At 40.1% G+C, this 20,300-nt stretch overlaps 1 protein-coding gene across 5 annotated transcripts in view; it reads right to left on the reverse strand.

The window, feature by feature from the left end:
* Nucleotides 1–19,404, reverse strand: part of LOC143724299 (NACHT, LRR and PYD domains-containing protein 12-like) — a 575,203-nt gene extending 555,799 nt beyond the window's left edge. For 4 of the 5 annotated variants that reach the window (XM_077217284.1, XM_077217288.1, XM_077217286.1 and 1 more), the window contains exons 1-7: nucleotides 19,104–19,377; nucleotides 18,148–18,276; nucleotides 17,061–17,168; nucleotides 15,895–15,990; nucleotides 14,726–14,810; nucleotides 14,266–14,461; nucleotides 12,344–14,174 (exon numbers count right to left, since the gene is read on the reverse strand). In XM_077217284.1, coding sequence (XP_077073399.1) covers nucleotides 12,344–14,174; nucleotides 14,266–14,461; nucleotides 14,726–14,810; nucleotides 15,895–15,990; nucleotides 17,061–17,168; nucleotides 18,148–18,206 — 2,375 coding nt within the window. In that variant the 5' untranslated portion in view covers nucleotides 18,207–18,276; nucleotides 19,104–19,377. Of the gene's footprint in view, nucleotides 1–12,343; nucleotides 14,175–14,265; nucleotides 14,462–14,725; nucleotides 14,811–15,894; nucleotides 15,991–17,060; nucleotides 17,169–18,147; nucleotides 18,277–19,103 lie in introns of all 5 variants that reach the window. The other variant, XM_077217285.1, reaches the window with a different exon arrangement.
* Nucleotides 19,405–20,300: the final 896 nt, after the last annotated feature.

The following is a 20,300-nucleotide window of genomic DNA, read 5'->3' on the forward strand; positions in this document are numbered from 1 at the left end:
TTTATTTTATTTGAAAACGGCTTATAAATCAGACTAAGTGATGTTTTTTGAAAATGCAGAAAGTTATCTGGGACAGGGTTAGTGTAGGGGGGTAGAATACACAGTTTGTACAGTATAAAAATCATTGTCTATGGAAAGTCCCCATAAAACATGAAAAAATAACATTGCTTGGTCTGTTGAAATGAGAGGCCTGTTTGATCAAGTTGAACCCTTGTCATCCCAGTCTCATCAGCTGGACTGAAAATAGTTTCAGTGCACTTAGGACGCTGAAAACATGTCTCAGAGCAATGGTCACAATGACACAATGACACTTGACAGTATTGCTGTGTGTCGTGTCCAACAGGACAAACTTGACAGTATTGATTCAAAACATATATGCCAACAGTAAATTTCTGTTAAAGGGATAAGTTCACTTATTTAAAAATGAAAATTCTGTCATCATTTACTCACTCTCAAGTTGTTTCAAACCAGATTCTTTCTTCTGCTGAACACAAAAGAAGATATTTTGAAGAATGTCGATAACCAAACAGTCGATGATAGCCATTGACTTCCATAGTATTTTTTTTTTCCTACAATGGACGTCAATGGCTACAATCAACTGTTTGGTTATCGACATACTTCAAAATTTCTTCTTTTGTGTTCAGCAGAAGAAAGAAACTGGTTTGAAACAACTTGAGAGTGAGTAGCCTAAATGATTTTCATTTTTGGGTGAACTATATCCTTTTAATGAAAGATGCCGACGTGTTTGGCTTCTTTAAAAAGCAAGGAACAAGACAGTATTGCACTATTGCATTGCACTATAAACGGAGTAAAGTTAAGTCTCTGTTAAACTGACTCCTTGTCTTTATTAGTTACCTGTAACATTACAGAATTAATGAATTAACGTATTTGTTAAGGTCAATATAGACTGAAAACGTTAATACATTATCCTATTAATTTCCTGGTTCCTCCACTTCTGTGGATGTCCCCAGTCCCCACTAATCTCGAAATCAAACCTACGCCCTTAAAGAGAAGTATAAACATTAACCATTTCGATGATAACATGCCTCTGAAGTTTTTGCACCATTACAATACTTATAGGCAACTAGTCATCATATCTTCCTCTCCATGAAACACATTAATGCTCAGTAGTACACACAAATGGTTCTTTAATGTATTTGCATTTTACTAAAATGGAAATTGGACTGAAATTCATTTTCTATGGGCATATATGCGGCTGAAACAGCTAGTGCATCCCAAATTTTTCAACATTAACATTTTAATATAACGTTATAGTCATGGCCTTTAGAAACATGTAGTTTTGAGGAGGTGGTATAGTGCCCCTTTGGAGCGGCCTAAGCTTTTGTCCTTAATGGCATTTTTTTTCTTTGCATTACTTTTACTTTTATACTTTAAGTAGTTTTGAAACCAGTTACTTTTACACTTTTACTTCAGTAAAAAGCTTGAGTTGATACTTCAACTTCTACAGAAGTCTTTTTAAACCCTAGTATCTATACTTCTACTTGAGTAACGAATGTGAATACTTTTGACACCTCTGCATTTTAGAATATAAATCTTTAAAGCCCGTTTTCTCAAAAGGACTTTTCTCTCATACTCCAAGTCCGAAATCTTTACATTGGTAGCGCCTAAATAAACCAAACTTTCCAGTCTTGTACTTAGTTATATTATGAAGACATTTACAGAGGGATTTGTAAATATATTATTCCTAACCTGATTTATATACCATTTTATTCCAAATAACATGGAGAAATTAATTTTTTTAAGACAGTATATTCTGACTTACAGGATAACAAAAGTAGATATCCATAAATCCCTCTGTTATTGTTTTCCCATCTAATATGTGAACACAATGAAAAAATTATTAATGAGCATATTAATTACTGCACATCTAATTTGCATATTTAAACATTAAACTATAGAAAACTTGTAATATATTTTTTTCTCATCGTAATGTAGGTAATCAACTGGGAAAGTTCCATGGTGATATTTGCTAGTTAAAAATTTTACCCTATTCGCCTGTAGTGTCTCGCCTTAAGCTTCCACTTGTCTTGTAAAAGGCGGTTGCTAACAAGTTGCTAAAAAAGGCTACAGAGGTTGTCGTGGACATTAAATGTCATTAGCCGAACAGGTAAACTCATCTACTCGCTAATTGAATTTCACAGCCTCGTTGTGTTTATAATCACGCTCTTGAAAACATTTCTAACTTTAACTTTCAGGGAAAATGTTTTTAAACAAAGACTGAGGGGCCTTTTACATGACACCGTTTTCAACTAAAACGTTTTGCCCATTCATTCACATGACAATGGCATTTTGGGGCCCTGAGGATGCAAACTTTTGAAAACAGGTTTCAAAGTGCAAGAAAACGGTGACATTATGCGCACGTGTATTATGTGTTCAGTCTATAGACCCCTTTTGCGCCGACGTCACAATTACGTCAAAGCGTTAGCTGGAAGCAAAACAAAGTGAAAACTGGAGGCGGCCAATACAAACCAGCACAGATTCAGCTACATAATAAGGATCTTAAATTATTATTATTTTTATTAAATGTCATCTTGTTGTGTTTCTGGGTGCTAGAATCACCTACAGGATCCAATTTGAAATTTTATCGCATAATGTTTTCTAAATTATTGTGATTATTTGTGAATCATCTATGATTGTATACATTGTTGTGATTGATTGTGATAGACTTTTTGAACAACCAGGTAAGAAAGAATAATCAAATACATAGTTAATTAATACAATTTTAATACATAAGAAATATTTTTATTTCTAGAAAATATTCACATCATTAAAATTGCACTGTAATGTCACTCTTTACATTGTCTTATTCTGGCCTTGGCGCTGGGCAGGACCGTGCAATGTAACGTTGCCACAAGTCAAGACCTAGGCATCTAAGATGTATATGCCCTCAGTTTGTCTTTACGCTCGGTTTCTCTATCAGGTGTAGAAGGCAGGCCACTCACCCGAGGTAACGTTAATTCTGTCAGATCATCCATCCATTGACTGAGCGTGTATGGGTCGGCCAATCTGGTTCCGTCCGTTAAAATTAACTTTTGCAAATAACAATCGCGGTCCTGGACAGTGAGTGACCTTGCACATTAAGATAAAATCTGATTTTCTCCCGTCATTGTTAAAAAACAAGCCAACAAAAAGCCTACCCGGAAGTGCGAAAAACTGCAATACACTGAAAATTTGCTTGTTAGTTTAGATCGTATTTAGATATAAAATGTATGACAAATAAGGATGTGGTTAACTTTGATTGACAGTGTGATTGACAGCTGATAACGGGCTGCGCCGAGTGGAATTCCTGAAATTTGACATCTCAGCCATGATCTGACACAACACATCATACCACCTCTGTATCCTTTCTGAAAAGATTTTCCAAGGTGGCGTCGCCCATACCCCCCATAAACAGCCTCAAAACCGTTCTTCAGAAAGTCTATGGGTGACGTCACAGACGCTTTGTCCATATTTTTACAGTCTATGGTCTATACGCGTGTAGTATTTCTTCACAAAGTGACATCGCCAACTACTGGCCTGCTATGCATATACAGCGTTTTTAGTCGTTTTCGCAAATCCTTGTGAAAGGGGATTTTTTTTTATGCTGTTGTCTGTTTGCAAAAACTTATGTTTCTAGTACATTGTTGTAATGTAAACGTACCCTGAAAGAGTTGTCGGAAGCTTAGTGATGGTGACGTTTAAGTCATGCAAACATGGGGTTGTTCGTATGCTTAATTCAAAATTCGTAAAAGTTGTGTTCTAAATTATATTTAGTAATATTATAATAATTTCCCTATTTTCATTTGATGTGTTATGTATTCTAATTGTATCAACATCTGTTCATAGAATGCCAAGGAAATAAAGGATAAAAAGAAAAGAAAAACAAGGAACTCTTCTTCTTCCTTCTTTTTTTTCCCCCTTTTTGGTTCTTCCGCCCCTGACCACAGACCTCCATGCACGCCACTGTTCGGTACCCACTAATAGCTGCTTTCAGTCGCTTCCGGGTTTATCTAAGCGCGGGGCTCCAGACTAACTTTTTTACTAGGAGCACTGTAGCCAATATATACCACGATGTATTATACTAGTGTCTGTGAATATTAAACTGCAAAAAACTAGGCTATTAACCATGCATGTTCTGCTTGTCTCTGTGTGAATGAATGGCGCAAACAAGCGGTTTCATTTACCACACAGACACGCACACACACACTGAAGCACGCGTGACGCTCGCGTAGGTTTCAGTCTCTGCTGCCTCACGATATGAGGACATGATGAACTTCCTCTCCAGAGCCGATCTGAGAGTCACTTCATGAGCATTTTACCGTTTCATTTGAGAAAAACTATCGTCATATCATATACACACACAGAAACTCAAAGGTCTTCACGGCAACCCGTCAATATAAAAGTCTGTTTTAACTTGAAGAAATTGACTGAAATAATTATATTACCCTACTGTTGTACAGTAGATTTAGCTACGTCTTAATGTAATAAAAATACTACTAATAATACTACTGTGTGCATAGAAGGTTGTTTATTTTTCACTAGTTCTTTTTATAAGCAATGCTAACTTTTAAACAGCATGTAGCCTTCAGTGCTTATATGTATTATGTACTTATGATTACCATCATAAATAAGAAAGAAATTGCATTTAATTTAATCTTTTTTTTTTCAAATAGTTAAATAAAATAGAAAAATAGTTCCAACAGATTTTGCTGTGGTACCAAAATTGGTACCAAGAACCTTACAATTTTAATGGTATCGGTACCGACTACTAGTATCGTGACATCCCTATTGATGACATCATGCAGATTCCGCCATAGTCGTTGCCTGGGTTACGGTCACATACATAAGTGTAGGGCTATTTTTGGGGTAGGGGTGTGTTTGTTTAGGTGATTTCAAATATCAACATTGGCCAAAAGTGTTTTTCTAAAACTGCTGATCCCACCTTTAAGTATCCTGTTTTAGAAAAATCTCAATGTTTTATATTTAGGGCTGTCAATGTTACCACGTTAACACATGCGATACATTTTTGTCCAGTTTAACGCGTTCAAATATTTAACGCAATTAACGCAGCATCCGTTTTGTTTTTTTTCTTCGTCCTTTGGCTAGCGTTACATTTATGATCCCGCTCTTATTCATGCAAATGCTTTAAACCATTCAAGAGTGACAAGACAAAAGAGAACGTGCTGCCTGTGAAAGTCCTGTCTATGTGACACACACACGACACACATAAAGGTCCTCGCCAGTATCGTGTAGTGATCAACCGATATATTGGCCGGCCGATAAGGTTGCTGTATTTGCCAGTAGTTTTTTCCGGGCATTATTTACATACAGGCGTCCACAGGCAGCTCTGTGTTGCTGGAGACTGCAGTTCACGTGCAGACCATGCACTGCCATTGCACAAAACATTCTGTTTAGAGCCGTTTGCCGACGTTATTATCAATCCAGTTCAATGGTGGTTGAGTTTTTCAGTCAGCGTCAGCAACCAAACAGAAGTTTGTGTGTGTGTGCGTCTGTCTCACTCAGTGGGCACATTTTTCTTATATTCTTATGAAAGCCATTTGCTCTACAAGAGATTAAGTTAAGTGCACTAAAACTTAGGCCTAAGCATTAAATGACTAGGTTGTAAATAGTTGGTTACTTTTAAAATTAAGTATAGTACAGTGTGCACTTTATTGTGCCGCTTGCTTCTTGCTACTGTGTGCAATAGTTTAATGATTTTATTTTTGCTTAAATAGTTTCTGAATTTATTTTCAGAATTTGAATTATGTTTAAATATTTATTTTCAACACTGAACTCTTTTTTTACTTGTTCTACCTCACATGTTTTTAATATTTGTTTATCTACTTGTTCTTACTTGTTCTACCTCACCTGCTTTTACTATTTGTTATTTTTTATTTTTTTTAAGTTCAATAAATGTTCCTTTTTTAAATTGAAACTTGTAACATTTGTTGTCATCGTTGTGTCATTTTTGTGATGTAAATTGAGGGAGCAAAAGCAGTATCGGCTCCAAATATCGGCTCAAGAAAATCGGCAGCCCGTATCAGTCATCGGCTAAGGCTGATGAAAAGAAATCGGTATCGGCACTAAAAAATCCATATCGGTCGATCCCTAGTATCGTGTGCAGAGACAGTGTGCCAGAATACAGTTCTCTTACACGCTTGAGCGAACAATAACACACACAATTATGCTAGAATGAATGTCCTACTGTAACGTCAACGAGTGGATGAAGACGAAGATCACGCGAAGATACTAAATAGCAAAGTTTATTAAAGACACGAAACAGTGAGCGTGTGCTCAAACAATAACCAGCAATGAAAAGGAGTGAGAGGGGAACTTAAATACACAGATAATGACAAGGACAACAGGTGACGGTGATGATGATGATGAGGGTGATGAGGCGCAGGTGCAGGTGATGATGACAGGGGATACTGGGAAGTGTAGTGAAGACACAGACGATGAAGGAGGTGAATGTGACATAACTCCCCCCTCCCGCTAGGCGCGACCCGCGCTGTACAAGACAGAACACGGGAGGGGGGGGTGGGCATCCTGGAGTCTGTGACGGGAAGGCGGATCTGGTGCAGCTGGACGGACTCCAGGATGGTCCAGGCGGCCATGGCGGAGCAGACTGGTCAGGGGGCCATGGCAGAGTAGGAGACCACCCCTCGGGCGGTCCTGGCGGAGACGACCCCTCGGGCGGCCAGGGCGGAGCAGGAGGTGCAGGCGTCAGCGGCGAGGGCTCTGGGCTGGATGGCGTCAGCGGGGAGGGCTCTGGGCTGGACGGGCTCAGCGGCGAGGGCTCTGAGCTGGACGGGACCAGCGGCGAGGGATCTGTGCTGGACGCCAGCGGCGAAGGAAGCTCTGTGCTGGACGGGACCAGCGGTGAAGGCTCTGTGCTGGATGGGACCAGCGGTGAAGGCTCTGTGCTGGACGGGACCAGCGGTGACGGCTCGGGGCAGGACGGGATCAGCGGTGGAAGCTCTGTGTCCCAGTCTATAAACCAGTCTTCATGCTCCACCAAATTTCCCACTGGCACTGCGGGCATGGCGTGAAGCTCAGACTCGGCAGGGCCCACAGTGAGGGAGGATCCACAAACCCATAAGGCACGGTCGATGAACTCGACAAAAGAGAGGTGGAGATCTCCCAACAGCAGCATCTGGGCGAGTAGATCGTCCATCCCACTCCAGAACTGCAGTTTGAGAGACTCCTCACCCCAGTTCGTATCTTGGAAAAGATTGAGATATACCTCCAAATAGTCCTCTAGTGATCGGCCGTTTTGTGAAACAGAGTCTTCGTAGTTCATCTTTTTGGGCTGGTTATTCTGTAACGTCAACGAGTGGATGAAGACGACGATCAGGCGAAGATACTAAATAGCAAAGTTTATTAAAGACACGAAACAGTGAGCGTGTGCTCAAACAATAACCAGCAATGAAAAGGAGTGAGAGGGGAACTTAAATACACAGATAATGACAAGGACAACAGGTGACGGTGATGATGATGATGAGGGTGATGAGGCGCAGGTGCAGGTGATGATGACAGGGGATACTGGGAAGTGTAGTGAAGACACAGACGATGAAGGAGGTGAATGTGACACCTACATTCATTCACTACTTTTACCCACAATACTCTCTGAATTTGAGTGTACATTCGATGTACACTTGCTGAAGCACTATTTCCCTCAATCCAATGCGGAGAGAAGCGAGCAAGTTTAAACCAGAGATTACTTTACAGCTTTCTTATTCCTGCTTTAACATTTATTTCATGCTAATTTTATTATTTTTATTATTAATCATTACTTGAATAGAACATATTAAAATATTGAGACAATATTATATAGATGAATTTTAAAATTAAATGAAATTATATTAATAAGGTAAATTATATAGACCTGTATATATTTTTTTTATTAAAATATATTATTTAGGCATTAACACAATTTAATGTGTTTTACTAACAGCCAGGTGTTTTGATAATTTGTGCCATTGTTGTTAACTTGTTAAACTGTAAAGAGGGAGATGATAATTTGGTGGATGATTTGAAAAATATCCGTTAATCATCTGTAGGAAGCGTATTCATTCGAATGTAATAACGGTCGCCTGAGGGCGCTCAACGACCACGTCATCTGTGTGTGACGATCGGCAGCTGTAGTGCCCTCGAGAGCCACTGGAGGGCACTCTCTCATTGTGTTATGTTTTTCCCCATGGACTCATTATGTTATTATGTTCAGCTGTGTTTCATTATTGGTTATTGAGTTCCTGATTTAAACCTGTGTTTCTCCTCTGTCCTTTGCGAAGTCTTGTTTCACTGTTGTGTACATCTCCGAGCGTTTCCTAGTTTTCCTAGTCTAGTCTGTTCCTGTCTGTGTATTTGACCCATTGCCTGTTTGACTACCCTGTGAATAAACTCACGCTGCGTTTGGATCTAACCTTGTCTGGTTGTTCATGACAGAAGACTTCGCCACACCAGATCCAGCAGCATGTCAGCCTTGTATGCCTCCCAGTCAGCCGCCGTACACCAGGATGAACTGGATCAACTCACCGCGTCGTTGGAGAGGTTGGCCAAGATGGTTCGCGGTCTTCGTGTTTCCCCACCGGGACCATCGCAGAATCAACCCGTCTCCACAGTTGTTGGCCCAGGACCGATCCCGATGTCATGCCAAGCTCTCCCGGTAAAATCCAACAGCGAGGTATTTCGACGAGCTCACACAGCGATTCCGAGCACAGATACGGGTGCTGAGATAATGCAACTTCATCAGGAGGATCGTTCTCTCGAATGGTATGTGGCGGAGTTTTATGAACTTTCTCATCATACGTGTATGAACAACGTTTTTCTAACGAACCTGTTCCGCGGAGGGTTGTCTGAACCGCTTCGCTCATTGATGCCCAACCCAGAGCCTCACAGCACTTTAAGGCGGTATATTAACACGGCTCTTGTACTGAGTGGTTCGGCTCTCACTGTGGGTGAGCTTGCCCCGCTGGTCCCGTCCAGTCCAGCCGAACCAGCACGTCACGTCAGCCCCGCCGAACCCGCGGCCGCGCTTCTCGACTTCTCTTCCGAGCCCGCACTCCACGTCAGCCCTAACGAACCTGAGCTTCACGTGAGCCGTCCCGAGTCAAGTGAACCGAGTCCCGAGTCAAGTGAACCGAGTCCCGAGTCAAGTGAACCGAGTCCCGAGTCAAGTGAACCGAGTCCCGAGTCAAGTGAACCGAGTCCCGAGTCAAGTGAACCGAGTCCCGAGTCAAGTGAACCGAGTCCCGAGTCTAGTGAACCGAGTCCCGAGTCTAGTGAACCGAGTCCCGAGTCTAGTGAACCGAGTCCCGAGTCTAGTGAACCGAGTCCCGAGTCAAGTGAACCGGATCCCGAGTCAAGTGAGTCTACCGAGTCTACTGTGTCAAGTGAGTCTACCGAGTCTACTGTGTCAGGCGAGTCAAGAGCCGAGTCAAGCGGCGAGTCAAGCGGCGAGTCAAGCGGCGAGTCAAGCGGCGAGTCAAGCGGCGAGTCAAGCGGCGAGTCAAGCGGCGAGTCAAGCGGCGAGTCAAGAGCCGAGTCAAGCGGCGAGTCAAGAGCCGAGTCAAGCGGCGAGTCAAGAGCCGAGTCAAGCGGCGAGTCAAGAGCCGAGTCAAGCGGCGAGTCAAGCGGCGAGTCAAGAGCCGAGTCAAGCGGCGAGTCAAGAGCCGAGTCAAGCGGCGAGTCAAGAGCCGAGTCAAGCGGCGAGTCAAGAGCCGAGTCAAGCGGCGAGTCAAGAGCCGAGTCAAGCGGCGAGTCAAGAGCCGAGTCAAGCGGCGAGTCAAGAGCCGAGTCAAGCGGCGAGTCAAGAGCCGAGTCAAGCGGCGAGTCTAGAGCCGAGTCAAGCGGCGAGTCAAGAGCCGAGTCAAGCGGCGAGTCAAATGCGTCCAGTGCTGAATCAAACCAAGCGAGTGAATCTAGCCAAGTGAAGGTATCTAGCCCAGTGACTCGCCGTCGCAGGAAGAGGACTCGTTCAGCTCGCCAGGCTCCGGTGAGCGTAACCAGACTCCTCGCACTGCCGGCCCCGCCTCGGCGCCTCGCCCTGCCTGCGCCCTTTAAGCTCCGGGAGACCTTTCCTAAACCCGTGGATTTCCCCAAGTATTTTTTGGGGGGGGGCCAGGGGTCCGGTGAGGAGACCATGAGGGCTGTGCCGCCATGGTCGTCTGCAGGGGCTTCACCACCCTGGCCTTCGCCTCGTCTTGCTCCGCCCTGGCCTCCGCCTCGTCTTGCTCCGCCCTGGCTGCCTGTTCAGTCAGGTCCACCCACGCTCCACGGCCCAGGCCCGCCTTGTCTATGTCCAGGGTCCGTTCCCCTGCATGGGCCTGGCCCTCCATCCCAGCCCCCGTTGACCTCCCCCCGGAGCTCTTAGGAGCGTCTGGAAGCCGCTCATTAGAGGGGGGGTTATGTGACGATCGGCAGCTGTAGTGCCCTCGAGAGCCACTGGAGGGCACTCTCTCATTGTGTTATGTTTTTCCCCATGGACTCATTATGTTATTATGTTCAGCTGTGTTTCATTATTGGTTATTGAGTTCCTGATTTAAACCTGTGTTTCTCCTCTGTCCTTTGCGAAGTCTTGTTTCACTGTTGTGTACATCTCCGAGCGTTTCCTAGTTTTCCTAGTCTAGTCTGTTCCTGTCTGTGTATTTGACCCATTGCCTGTTTGACTACCCTGTGAATAAACTCACGCTGCGTTTGGATCTAACCTTGTCTGGTTGTTCATGACACTGTGAGCGTGAGAGTTACAATTTCAATCGATGAAACTACAAAGCTGGCACGGAGGTATATATAATTACAAAATAAAGCCATTATGATTGTCATTGTTGTTGATATTATTTTATAAAGTAAGTAACGTAAGATAAAATGAGTTTTATCACTTCGTGTGACGAAGTCTTTTCTGCGACAGCTCCAGCTCTCCGACGCACAGTGTAAAGGTCAGTGTCCGAATTCACTCACTTCATTTCGTTCACTCCTTGCAGATATAGTGCACTTAACTGCCATACACTATATAGGGACTGTGTGTGTGTGTGTGTGTGTGTGTGTGTGTGTGTGTGTGTGTGTGTGTGTGTGTGTGTGTGTGTGTGTGTGTGTGTGTGTGTGTGTGTTAAACTCATCTATCTATCTATCTGCACATATGAACTCTTAAACACATAAAATCTGAGTGTGTAAGTGAGTGTGTGTGTGTGTGTGTGTGTGTGTGTGTGTGTGTGTGTGTGTGTGTGTGTGTGTGTGTGTGTGTGTGTGTGTGTTAAACTCATCTATTTATCTATCTAACTAATCTTTCTTTATATCTAACTAATCTTTCTTTCTTTCTTTCTAAATAATATTTATTTATTTATTTCTAACAAATCTTTCTTTCATTAAAACTAATATTGATTATCTATCTATCTATCTATCTATCTATCTATCTATCTATCTATCTATCTATCTGTCTATCTACCTATCTCATAGCAACCACCCAGAACACCCTGGCATACTGGCAACCGCATAGCAACCACCCAGACTACAATAGCAATCACCCAAAATACCTTAGCAACTGCCAAGCAACCATCCAGAACACCATAGCAATCACCTAGCAACATCCTACCAACCGAACTTTCACAAGCCAACTTGAAGTTTGTCAAGGTGAACTTTTTAATCTAGTATGTATATATGTTCTATTTTTTAAGCCTAATAAATGTTACAAAAAATGTATAGCTGCCAATTTCACTTTAATGATGAATGGCTATAATTAATGTTTAAAATTGGGAGAAAATCTTTTTCATCCAAGGATCAATAGCTGTATTAGTATCAGTGGCCTTCATTCATAAAAAGATTAAACAAATATTTAAAACATACTGTCTTTTGTTGTCTCTACATTAATTTTGGAGATTAACTGTGAACTTATTACATTATAAAATATATAAGCAAAATATAACACTATAAAAAACATAAGTGTTTTTAATTGCAATTAATCACAAAAAAAAAGATTAGTCAGGTTAATTTTTTTAATCGATAGACAGCACTATTTAAATTATAACCTTTCAGAATTTAATCGTACTTTTTGGCAATATAAAATAACATACAGTATTAAATTACAACTAAGCTAATATATAATTCTATGTAAGTCATGGAAGTCTTTTGTATCATATGGTATAAGATAACTATGGAAATCTGTTCTTTTACATTTTGTCTAAAGGTTTGATAAACTGTCTCCATTAAAAATAGTACATTTTCAAAACTATTATTTCACATGTCAGGCTTTACAGGGTTACGTATGAATGATCACTATAGAGTAATGTAGATAAATGCATTTTTGCATGAGATGAGAGTAAAACATGACAAAATATATTAAAAGACTTACAGAGCTCTTCTGGAGGTTTTGATGACTGCCGATAATCTAATGAGACACTCGTCTGATTTCTTGAATTTCTGAAGCTCAAACTCCTCCAGCTCTTCCTCTGATGTCAACAACACAAAGACTAAAGCAGACCACTGGGCAGGTGAAAGGTCACCAGATGAGAGACTTCCTTTGCTAAGGTGGGTCTGAATCTCGTTCACCAGAGTTTGGTCGTTCAGTTCATTCAGACAGTAGAACAGATTGATGGATCTCTCTGCAGGAAGATTATCTTCTAATTTCTGCTTGATGTACTGAACTATCTCCTTGTTGCTCTGGTCATTGCCGTCTCGCTGTGTCAACAGACCTCGTAAGAGTCGTCGATTGGACTGGAGTGAGAGACCGAGGAGGAAGCGAAGGAAAAGGTCCAGGTGTCCATTGTCACTCTCGAGCGCCTTGTCCACTGCAGTCTTGAGAAAATCAATCATGGTTTCATTTCTGTTTTCCTGTTCTGTAGACTCATGATCAAACACACTTGTCTTGTTGATGTCTAGAAACAGATGTGCATAAAGGGCTGCAATAAACTCTTGAATGCTCAAGTGAACAAAGCAGTACATGGTACCAAGAATGATCCCTGTTTCCTCCTTAAAGATCTGGGTACACATGCCTGAGTACACTGATGCCTTATAGGCGTCAATACCACAGGCTTCCAGGTCTGTGTCATAGAAGATCAGGTTGTTTCTTTCCAGCTGATGAAATGCCAGTTTCCCCAGTGAAAGGATGGCGTCTTTATCCCAGGAAACATCTGGTGTGTATTCTCCATCATACTTTCGGCGGCTCTGCTGGATCTGAAAGCGGAGAAAGTGTGTGTACATTTGTGTCAGAGTCTTGGGAGTGTCTTCAGTGTTTGATTCCTGCAGTGTTTTAGAGATCTCATCAGCCTGAGTGTTTTTCAGATCAGTATTTCTTTTCTCCTCCAGAATGTTCTGGAGAACAGTGGCTGAAATCCAGCAGAAGACTGGGATGTGGCACATGATAAAGAGACTCTTTGATTGTTTAACATGATCTATGATTGTGTTGGCCTGATTCTGATCCGTGAATCTTTTTTTGAAGTACTCTTGCTTTTGTTCGTCGCTGAATCCTCGTATCTCTGTCAGCCGGTCGATACAGTCAGGAGGAATCTTACTGGCAGCTGCTGGTCTGGTGGTGATCCAGACGAGAGCAGAAGGAAGCAGATTTCCCTTCATGAGGTTCGTTAGGAGAACATCCAGAGAGGCTGGTGACGATACATCACGCCACGTCTCATTACAATCAAACTTCAGAGGAAGGCGACATTCGTCCAGTCCATCAAGGATGAACAGCACTTTGAACTGATTCCTTCTTGTAAGGTTCAGTCCTTTTGTCTCTGGGAAAAATTTAGTTATAAGGTCCATCAAACTTAGTTTTTCTTTCTCCTTTAAGTTCATCTCTCTGAATGGAAGAGGAAATATGAAGCTGATATCTTGATTTTCTTTTCCTTCAGCCCAGTCTAGAACAAACTTTTGCACAGAGACTGATTTCCCGATGCCAGCGACTCCTTTTGTCAGTACAGTTCGGATCTCCTTGTTTTGTTCAGGCGCTTCAAACAAATGTGTGCATTCAACCTGTATCTCTTGTGCTTCATGACGCCTGGAAGCAACTTCAATCTGTCTCACCTCATGTTCAGTATTGACCTGTTCACTGCCACCCTGAGTGATATAGAGATCTGTGTAGATGTTATTCAGAAGTGTGGAGTCACCTTGCTTCGCCATTCCTTCAAACACACATTGATACTTCTTCTTTAGGCCACATTTCAGCTGATGAATGAAGAACAGCTCATCTACACAGGAACAGAAAATAGATAGTTTTAGTCTTAATTTTATATCTACATTTATAAGAGACAATCAGACAGATGATCATGAGTCTCTTACCTTCTAGAGCATCAGCAGCTTCCTCTTGCTTCATCTCTCTCAGGTAATGTAGTGTGAGATCAAGAGCTGCTGATTTGATACTGGATCTGTTCTCAATAAACTCCTTCACAAAGTGTTGTGTGTTCTCATTATGTAATATTTTCTTTAATTTCTCCAGTTCAATCTTCAGAAATGTGATTATTTTGCTCTCAAGATCCTACAAACAAAAGTAAGAGAAAATACAGAATAACACAATTTAAGCCAAATTGTACATCTACATTTGGTCAACACTACTTATTCAATAATTATAATACTTGAATATAAAAAAATCTAATTAAAATACTAATATGCTAACCATGTAGTGCTAAAATGTGTTTAAAAGAAAAAATAAGTGATCAAGACATTTTTAAATTACATTTCTTTGTTCAATAACATGTGTTTGTTATAATAATTAAACATTTATAAAAATATGTTTTCCTACCTGGAAGATCCCTAGGAGATTGTCTTTGAAATTCTCGTGGTTCCTGTGAGTCTGAACGTCTGAGTCTAATGTCTCATATTGAAGCCTGTAATCAAATTAGTAAAATAAAATACTAACTGATATAAAATATCAGACAAATATTTGATCTAAACATGTTTCATGATTGGTATTCACTGATACAACTGTTAAACACAGTCAACATGTGACATAAAATTTGTAACATGTAACGGGTATTTGGGCCTTGCTAGCCGATATTAATGTGTCATCAATATTAGCTATAATAAATTAAATAGGTGGCTATAGAAATAAACAGTATAGGCTAGTTAGGTCACAGAAGTCTAAATTCAACTACAGGAGCTGGTGGTCAGTAATAACACAGAACCATGAATTTTAAATTTGGTGCAGGTACCATATATTGAAAAGTGATTAAACGAAATATTTACAACAGAAATAATTAAGAGAAAAAAGAAAAAAAATATTGACAGACTACAGTTGAACTGGTTATAGTCAAGTGCATTTTGTGGTTATTGTTCAAGTAAAATATGATAATAGAAATTACAACAATTGCCATACACAAGAACCAAAAACAAAAAAACTGTCCCAGCTGCAAGACCAACGCGACAACCCACAAGGGTTTTATGAGAGTTTATATTGAAAAGTCTATAGGTTATTGTTCGTCAAAGAACAGGATGTGCATGTGGGACTGAAGCGCTACTCTGTGGAGAAATGTGTGGGGGACAAGCTGCAGACAGCCTTCCTACCGGACCAGTAAAGCGGCTGTTCAGTGGATGTTGCGCAGATGGTAGGCTCCCAGCTGTAATTATTCAGCTCGCCATCATTCATCTCGAAACAGGGAGAACACCTGGCCAGTTCCTCTACGTAAACATTACCTTATAGTGGCGACGGATTCACTACAGCCAGTAAGTTGTTCTGTCTACAGCTGTCGATCGGCTTCCCCACACCTCTGAATGAGGAACATGCCGCGGCCCTGTTAAACACTTGTGCTACAAAGCGCGATTGGCTAAGCACAGTCACATGACTGGAGTTAAGTAAGGTCGCAGGGCACGTACTACGCGCAGATCCATTAAAGGAACAGGGACAGCAAAACCAATATACAAACATTTCATATATATTGACAAATTTTAACCTGGGTTACAAACACAAAATACCTTTTATTAGATGATGGTGTTTTCTCACTGAAGTTTGGTGGTTCTCCTCCTTTAGACCGATCACTCTTCAGAGACACATGTGAGCCTGATCTTACACTGATGACACAAACAACAGAGAGAGAGAGAAAACACTTTACTACAGGAGATACTACAGTCTCATTTGAAAAGGTTTAATGTTTTAAATAGTAATTAAATTCAGTATAGCTGTGCATTTGTCCATCTATGACTATACATGGGACTATACATGGGACTATACTGCTCCCATGACTAGACTATAGGATGGATGGATGGATGGATATATACAGGGCTTAAAATATTTTTTACGAGCCATGACACAAAAACAGGCAGTTTTGACACCAACATTTTTGAAACTTTTGAAAATTCACAATCATTTTTTCCAATTTCTATACCACAGCTAAAACTAGCTTAACTAATATCAATGTAATAGCCTACATTTTTAAAGACAAGTAAACAGTCAGTAATAAAATAAGAACAAACAATCAGATTTAAAGCAAAAGCACAAATAAATACAATACATACAAATGAAATACACAGTGCTCTTCAGGCAGGTATAATAGTTTTCAGTTACCGAAATGTAATAAAGTAGGCTAATCAAATAAATAACACTGCCTATTTTTTCCCCCTTTTTAATAGATTTTTTTGTCAACGAATTTTAAATGAATTTGTCCATTCAAGTGCAGAAAGACGTGAAAGGGAGCTTAACTTCACGCACTGTCTGAGAGACGCAGCTTTTGGGTTGCGCGCTTCGGATGTTAAGCTTCCCACACAGCGCGCGAGTAACGGATTCCCTTTCGCGTGTTACAGCGCTTGAATATTTACATCAGAAAGGCTGAAACCTTTATGATGATGAAGCACTGACCCGTCAACTGTACAGAGCGTTGTTCACGTTCATGTTCTCACAACATTGCATTGCTAGAATAAAAAAAAAAAATTGCTACTGGTGACTGACAGTTTCATGCACGCGCCAACGCCGATTTTTACTCCCATTTGGCATTTGGCGGGTGTTCCTTTTAGGCTCTAGATATCATAAGGTTCCCAGGAATTGAGTTTTATTGTGACATTGTTTTATTCAGTCAAGTTCAATCACATACACCACTGTGGACAAATAATAAAACCCTATAATGTAATGTAAACACACAAAATACCTTTCATTAGATGATGGTGTTTTCTCACTGAAGTTTGGTGGTTCTCCTTCTTTAGAGTGATCACTCTTCAGAGACACAGAGCTGGACACATGTGAGCCTGATCTTACACTGATGACACAAAGAACAGAGAGAGAGAGAAAACACTTTAGTAAAGGAGGATCAACTGTGTCTGAAACACATCTGTGTTTTTATCTAATCCTCTACAGAAATACACACACTCACACAATTTACAGTTTTATAGTTAACTACTATTTTATTTTACTGGCTCACGCTGGTTTAAGAAATTTCTTTAATATACATGAGTGAGATTAAATATGTTAAAAAATATTTGACCTTAATTTTAGTTTTTGTTTATTGACAGAAATAGAGAGCAGAAATGTCTTTGTCACGATCCCTGTACTGTCTTGAAGGACTTTTATGTTGAAGTATATTCTTAGTTTCCCATTGTTTCTGTTCACTTTCAGTGTTTGGTTCCTGTTTTGCCTGTTTTCACTTTGTTTATCACCATATTTACTCTCATTAGTTCCCATGACCTCAATCACCAACACCTGTCCCTCGTTAGCCTGTCTATTTAAACCTCTGTGCTTCAGTTGTTGTTTGTTGTTAATGCTGTTTGTGTATTCCTGTCGTTGTTCTACTGCCTTCTCTTTGTGGATTTTACCTTTGTTTCTGGATTATTTTGCATTATATTTGTCTATTAAAACTTGTGCTGGCATCTGGATTCTCCCTCTGCCTCGTCCCTGCTTACACGTTACAGTCTGTGTGAAGTTTTGTTAGCATACTTCAATTAAATTAAGAGTATAGTTGTTTCCTAATATCTGTCAATAATTTTAAGATCTAACATCTAAAGTCATTTATTTGGATTAATTCAGCGTCTAGAAGGTTATTAACAAATTATTAACTGTGGTATTTTCTATAGAGCAAACAGGGATTTATAGACAATGTCAGAGTTCATTTATGAAGTTCAAAATTGAAGTTGTGCCAATCATTTGCAAATCTAGAAGAATGCTTAAAGTTGTGTTATTGACAGGGAAACACAAAGTCCAGTGAGTGTAAACTGATAGTGTGAAAACAGACGCAGTCTTACCTGTGTTTCTCTGAGAGACTCATCTGAGAGAGAGAGTCCTTTCCTCTTTCCTCTGACATACTGCAGCTGACACTGACACTGAAAACTGATCAGCACTGGTTTCTGAAACACTCAATCCTTCAGCATCACCTGCAAATCACAACATTTTACACACATCAACAACATCTGATTTAACACAATCATGAAGAATAAAGAGTTATCAGCAACAACAGCAACAGCAAAACAATGTATAAAATAAAGTGAGTTACAGACAAATATATTGCCATGTAAAATAACCGAATGGTCTTAATCATTTCAGATTGTTTAATGAGTTTAACTGACTCTAAATATTCATTGTGGAACAGAAATTTACACTGTGCTGGGAAAACTGAACCCAATTTGTTATATTCTCTATTACAATACAATATCATTTTAGAATCATATTTACCCAATCTTTATTAATTGTTGAATTGTTTGTCATTTAATCATTACTTCAAGTTCACAACGATGGTTGATTTTATTACTTTCAAATTATCCTAAAATAACTGATTGAGTAAAAGTAACCAGAATTATAATAGACATACTGTATAACTGCTAATCATAATTGCTATATATGAAGTGAAATATTTAATAATATCAGCTTGTTGTTGATTGACATTAGGCTTCATCTGTCTGTCTACTGTACATGTCTGGTTCAAAAATACTTTCGCTTTCACATCACAAAAACAACAGCCTAAAACTGAAGAGGAAATGGGAGAAAACTTTCAGAAACATATTATATGTTTTCAATAAACCCTTTATCAATAAAACTTTTTGTGTTTTAACTTCAAAAGATTGTAATTTCTGTCAGATTCTTCTTCTGTTCGGAGTAGCAGAAGAACAGCCTTCTGTAACTTCACATTTAAATCACGCTTAATATACAATATGAAGTTCCTAATAATTACAAATGACTTTAATGGAGAATGTATTAAACTTACTTGCAGTCTTGTCCACTAAGAAGAGAATTTATAAGTATTTTAAAACCCGTTCCGCTTGTTGTCAGTCCGCGAGCGTCGTTCTCAGAATCTCTTGCTGGTCTCGATGGATTGTGGATTAAACACATAAATGGCCGCGAGTGTTATTAGATTTGGTAGGCATTGTGCTAAATTGACATTTGTAGAAATGTTTTCTGAATCATAGATGAAATCAAATCCAGTGAGCGACAGGTTTAGGTTTCAACAGTTGTTACTTTCGTTTTCCTCTTCTAGGTGTGTTTTACAGGTGGGTTTGGAACAGCTCAAAAGTATCACAGCGACACCTACTGCACTGGGGTGGGATATTATAACACATCTATAAATCCTGTTTAAAACCGCTTAAAGAGACATTTCAACAGTGCATCTGTAATAGTGAGTACAGGCCGTTTGTGTTTGTACATTTCTTTGTAATATAGTGTGATGTTAATTTTCCAATACTTTTAAATATGGTTACAATGTTTATTTGTGCTTTATGTTTAAAAAGGAGTGTGTGTTATGCACATTTATTCATATAATTATTTCGCTTGGCATACCAGCGTGATGACGTCATTGCACGCATTGCATAGTAACCCGCGCGCTAATGATGCTTCATTCCAAGTAAATGCAGAGACGAGGAGCAATCACAAATGCGTTCTTCTCTTCATTGTCTTGTTACTTACAGGAGTACTACACATCTGCTATATTCCCTGTTTCTGGACTATTATTTAAGATGCTGGACATTGTAAATGACTGACATCCTGAGGTTTGTATTTATTATACGTTCAATCCTTTTGTTTTGTATTAGGACAAAATGATTTATGATTAAAAAATAGAGCTGGCCGATATGGCCAAAAATTTCAACATAATGGGCCCTATCTTGCACCCGGCGCAAATGACTTTGTACACTGACACATGTATCATTCCTATTTTGCACCCGCGCAAAGCGGACTTTTCCCTCCACAGACACACGTCGGTTAACTAAGAAATACACCCGGTTCAGCGCAAAGAGGAGGCGTGTTCCGGCGCAAACTTTCCCTCATGCTATTTTGCTGTTCTATAAAACAATTGCGCCACTGACCACAAAAAACCTAGTCTAAAGTCAGTGGCGCGTTGCGCGTTTTTCAATATGCTAATTTAAGGGCGCTTGCTTGACCATAATGTATAGCTAGCACAACGCTCATA

Source organism: Siphateles boraxobius, unplaced genomic scaffold (assembly GCF_051911475.1).
Source record: "Siphateles boraxobius isolate OS27281-9 unplaced genomic scaffold, OSU_SipBor_1 72, whole genome shotgun sequence".
Taxonomy (NCBI): Eukaryota; Metazoa; Chordata; class Actinopteri; order Cypriniformes; family Leuciscidae; genus Siphateles; species Siphateles boraxobius.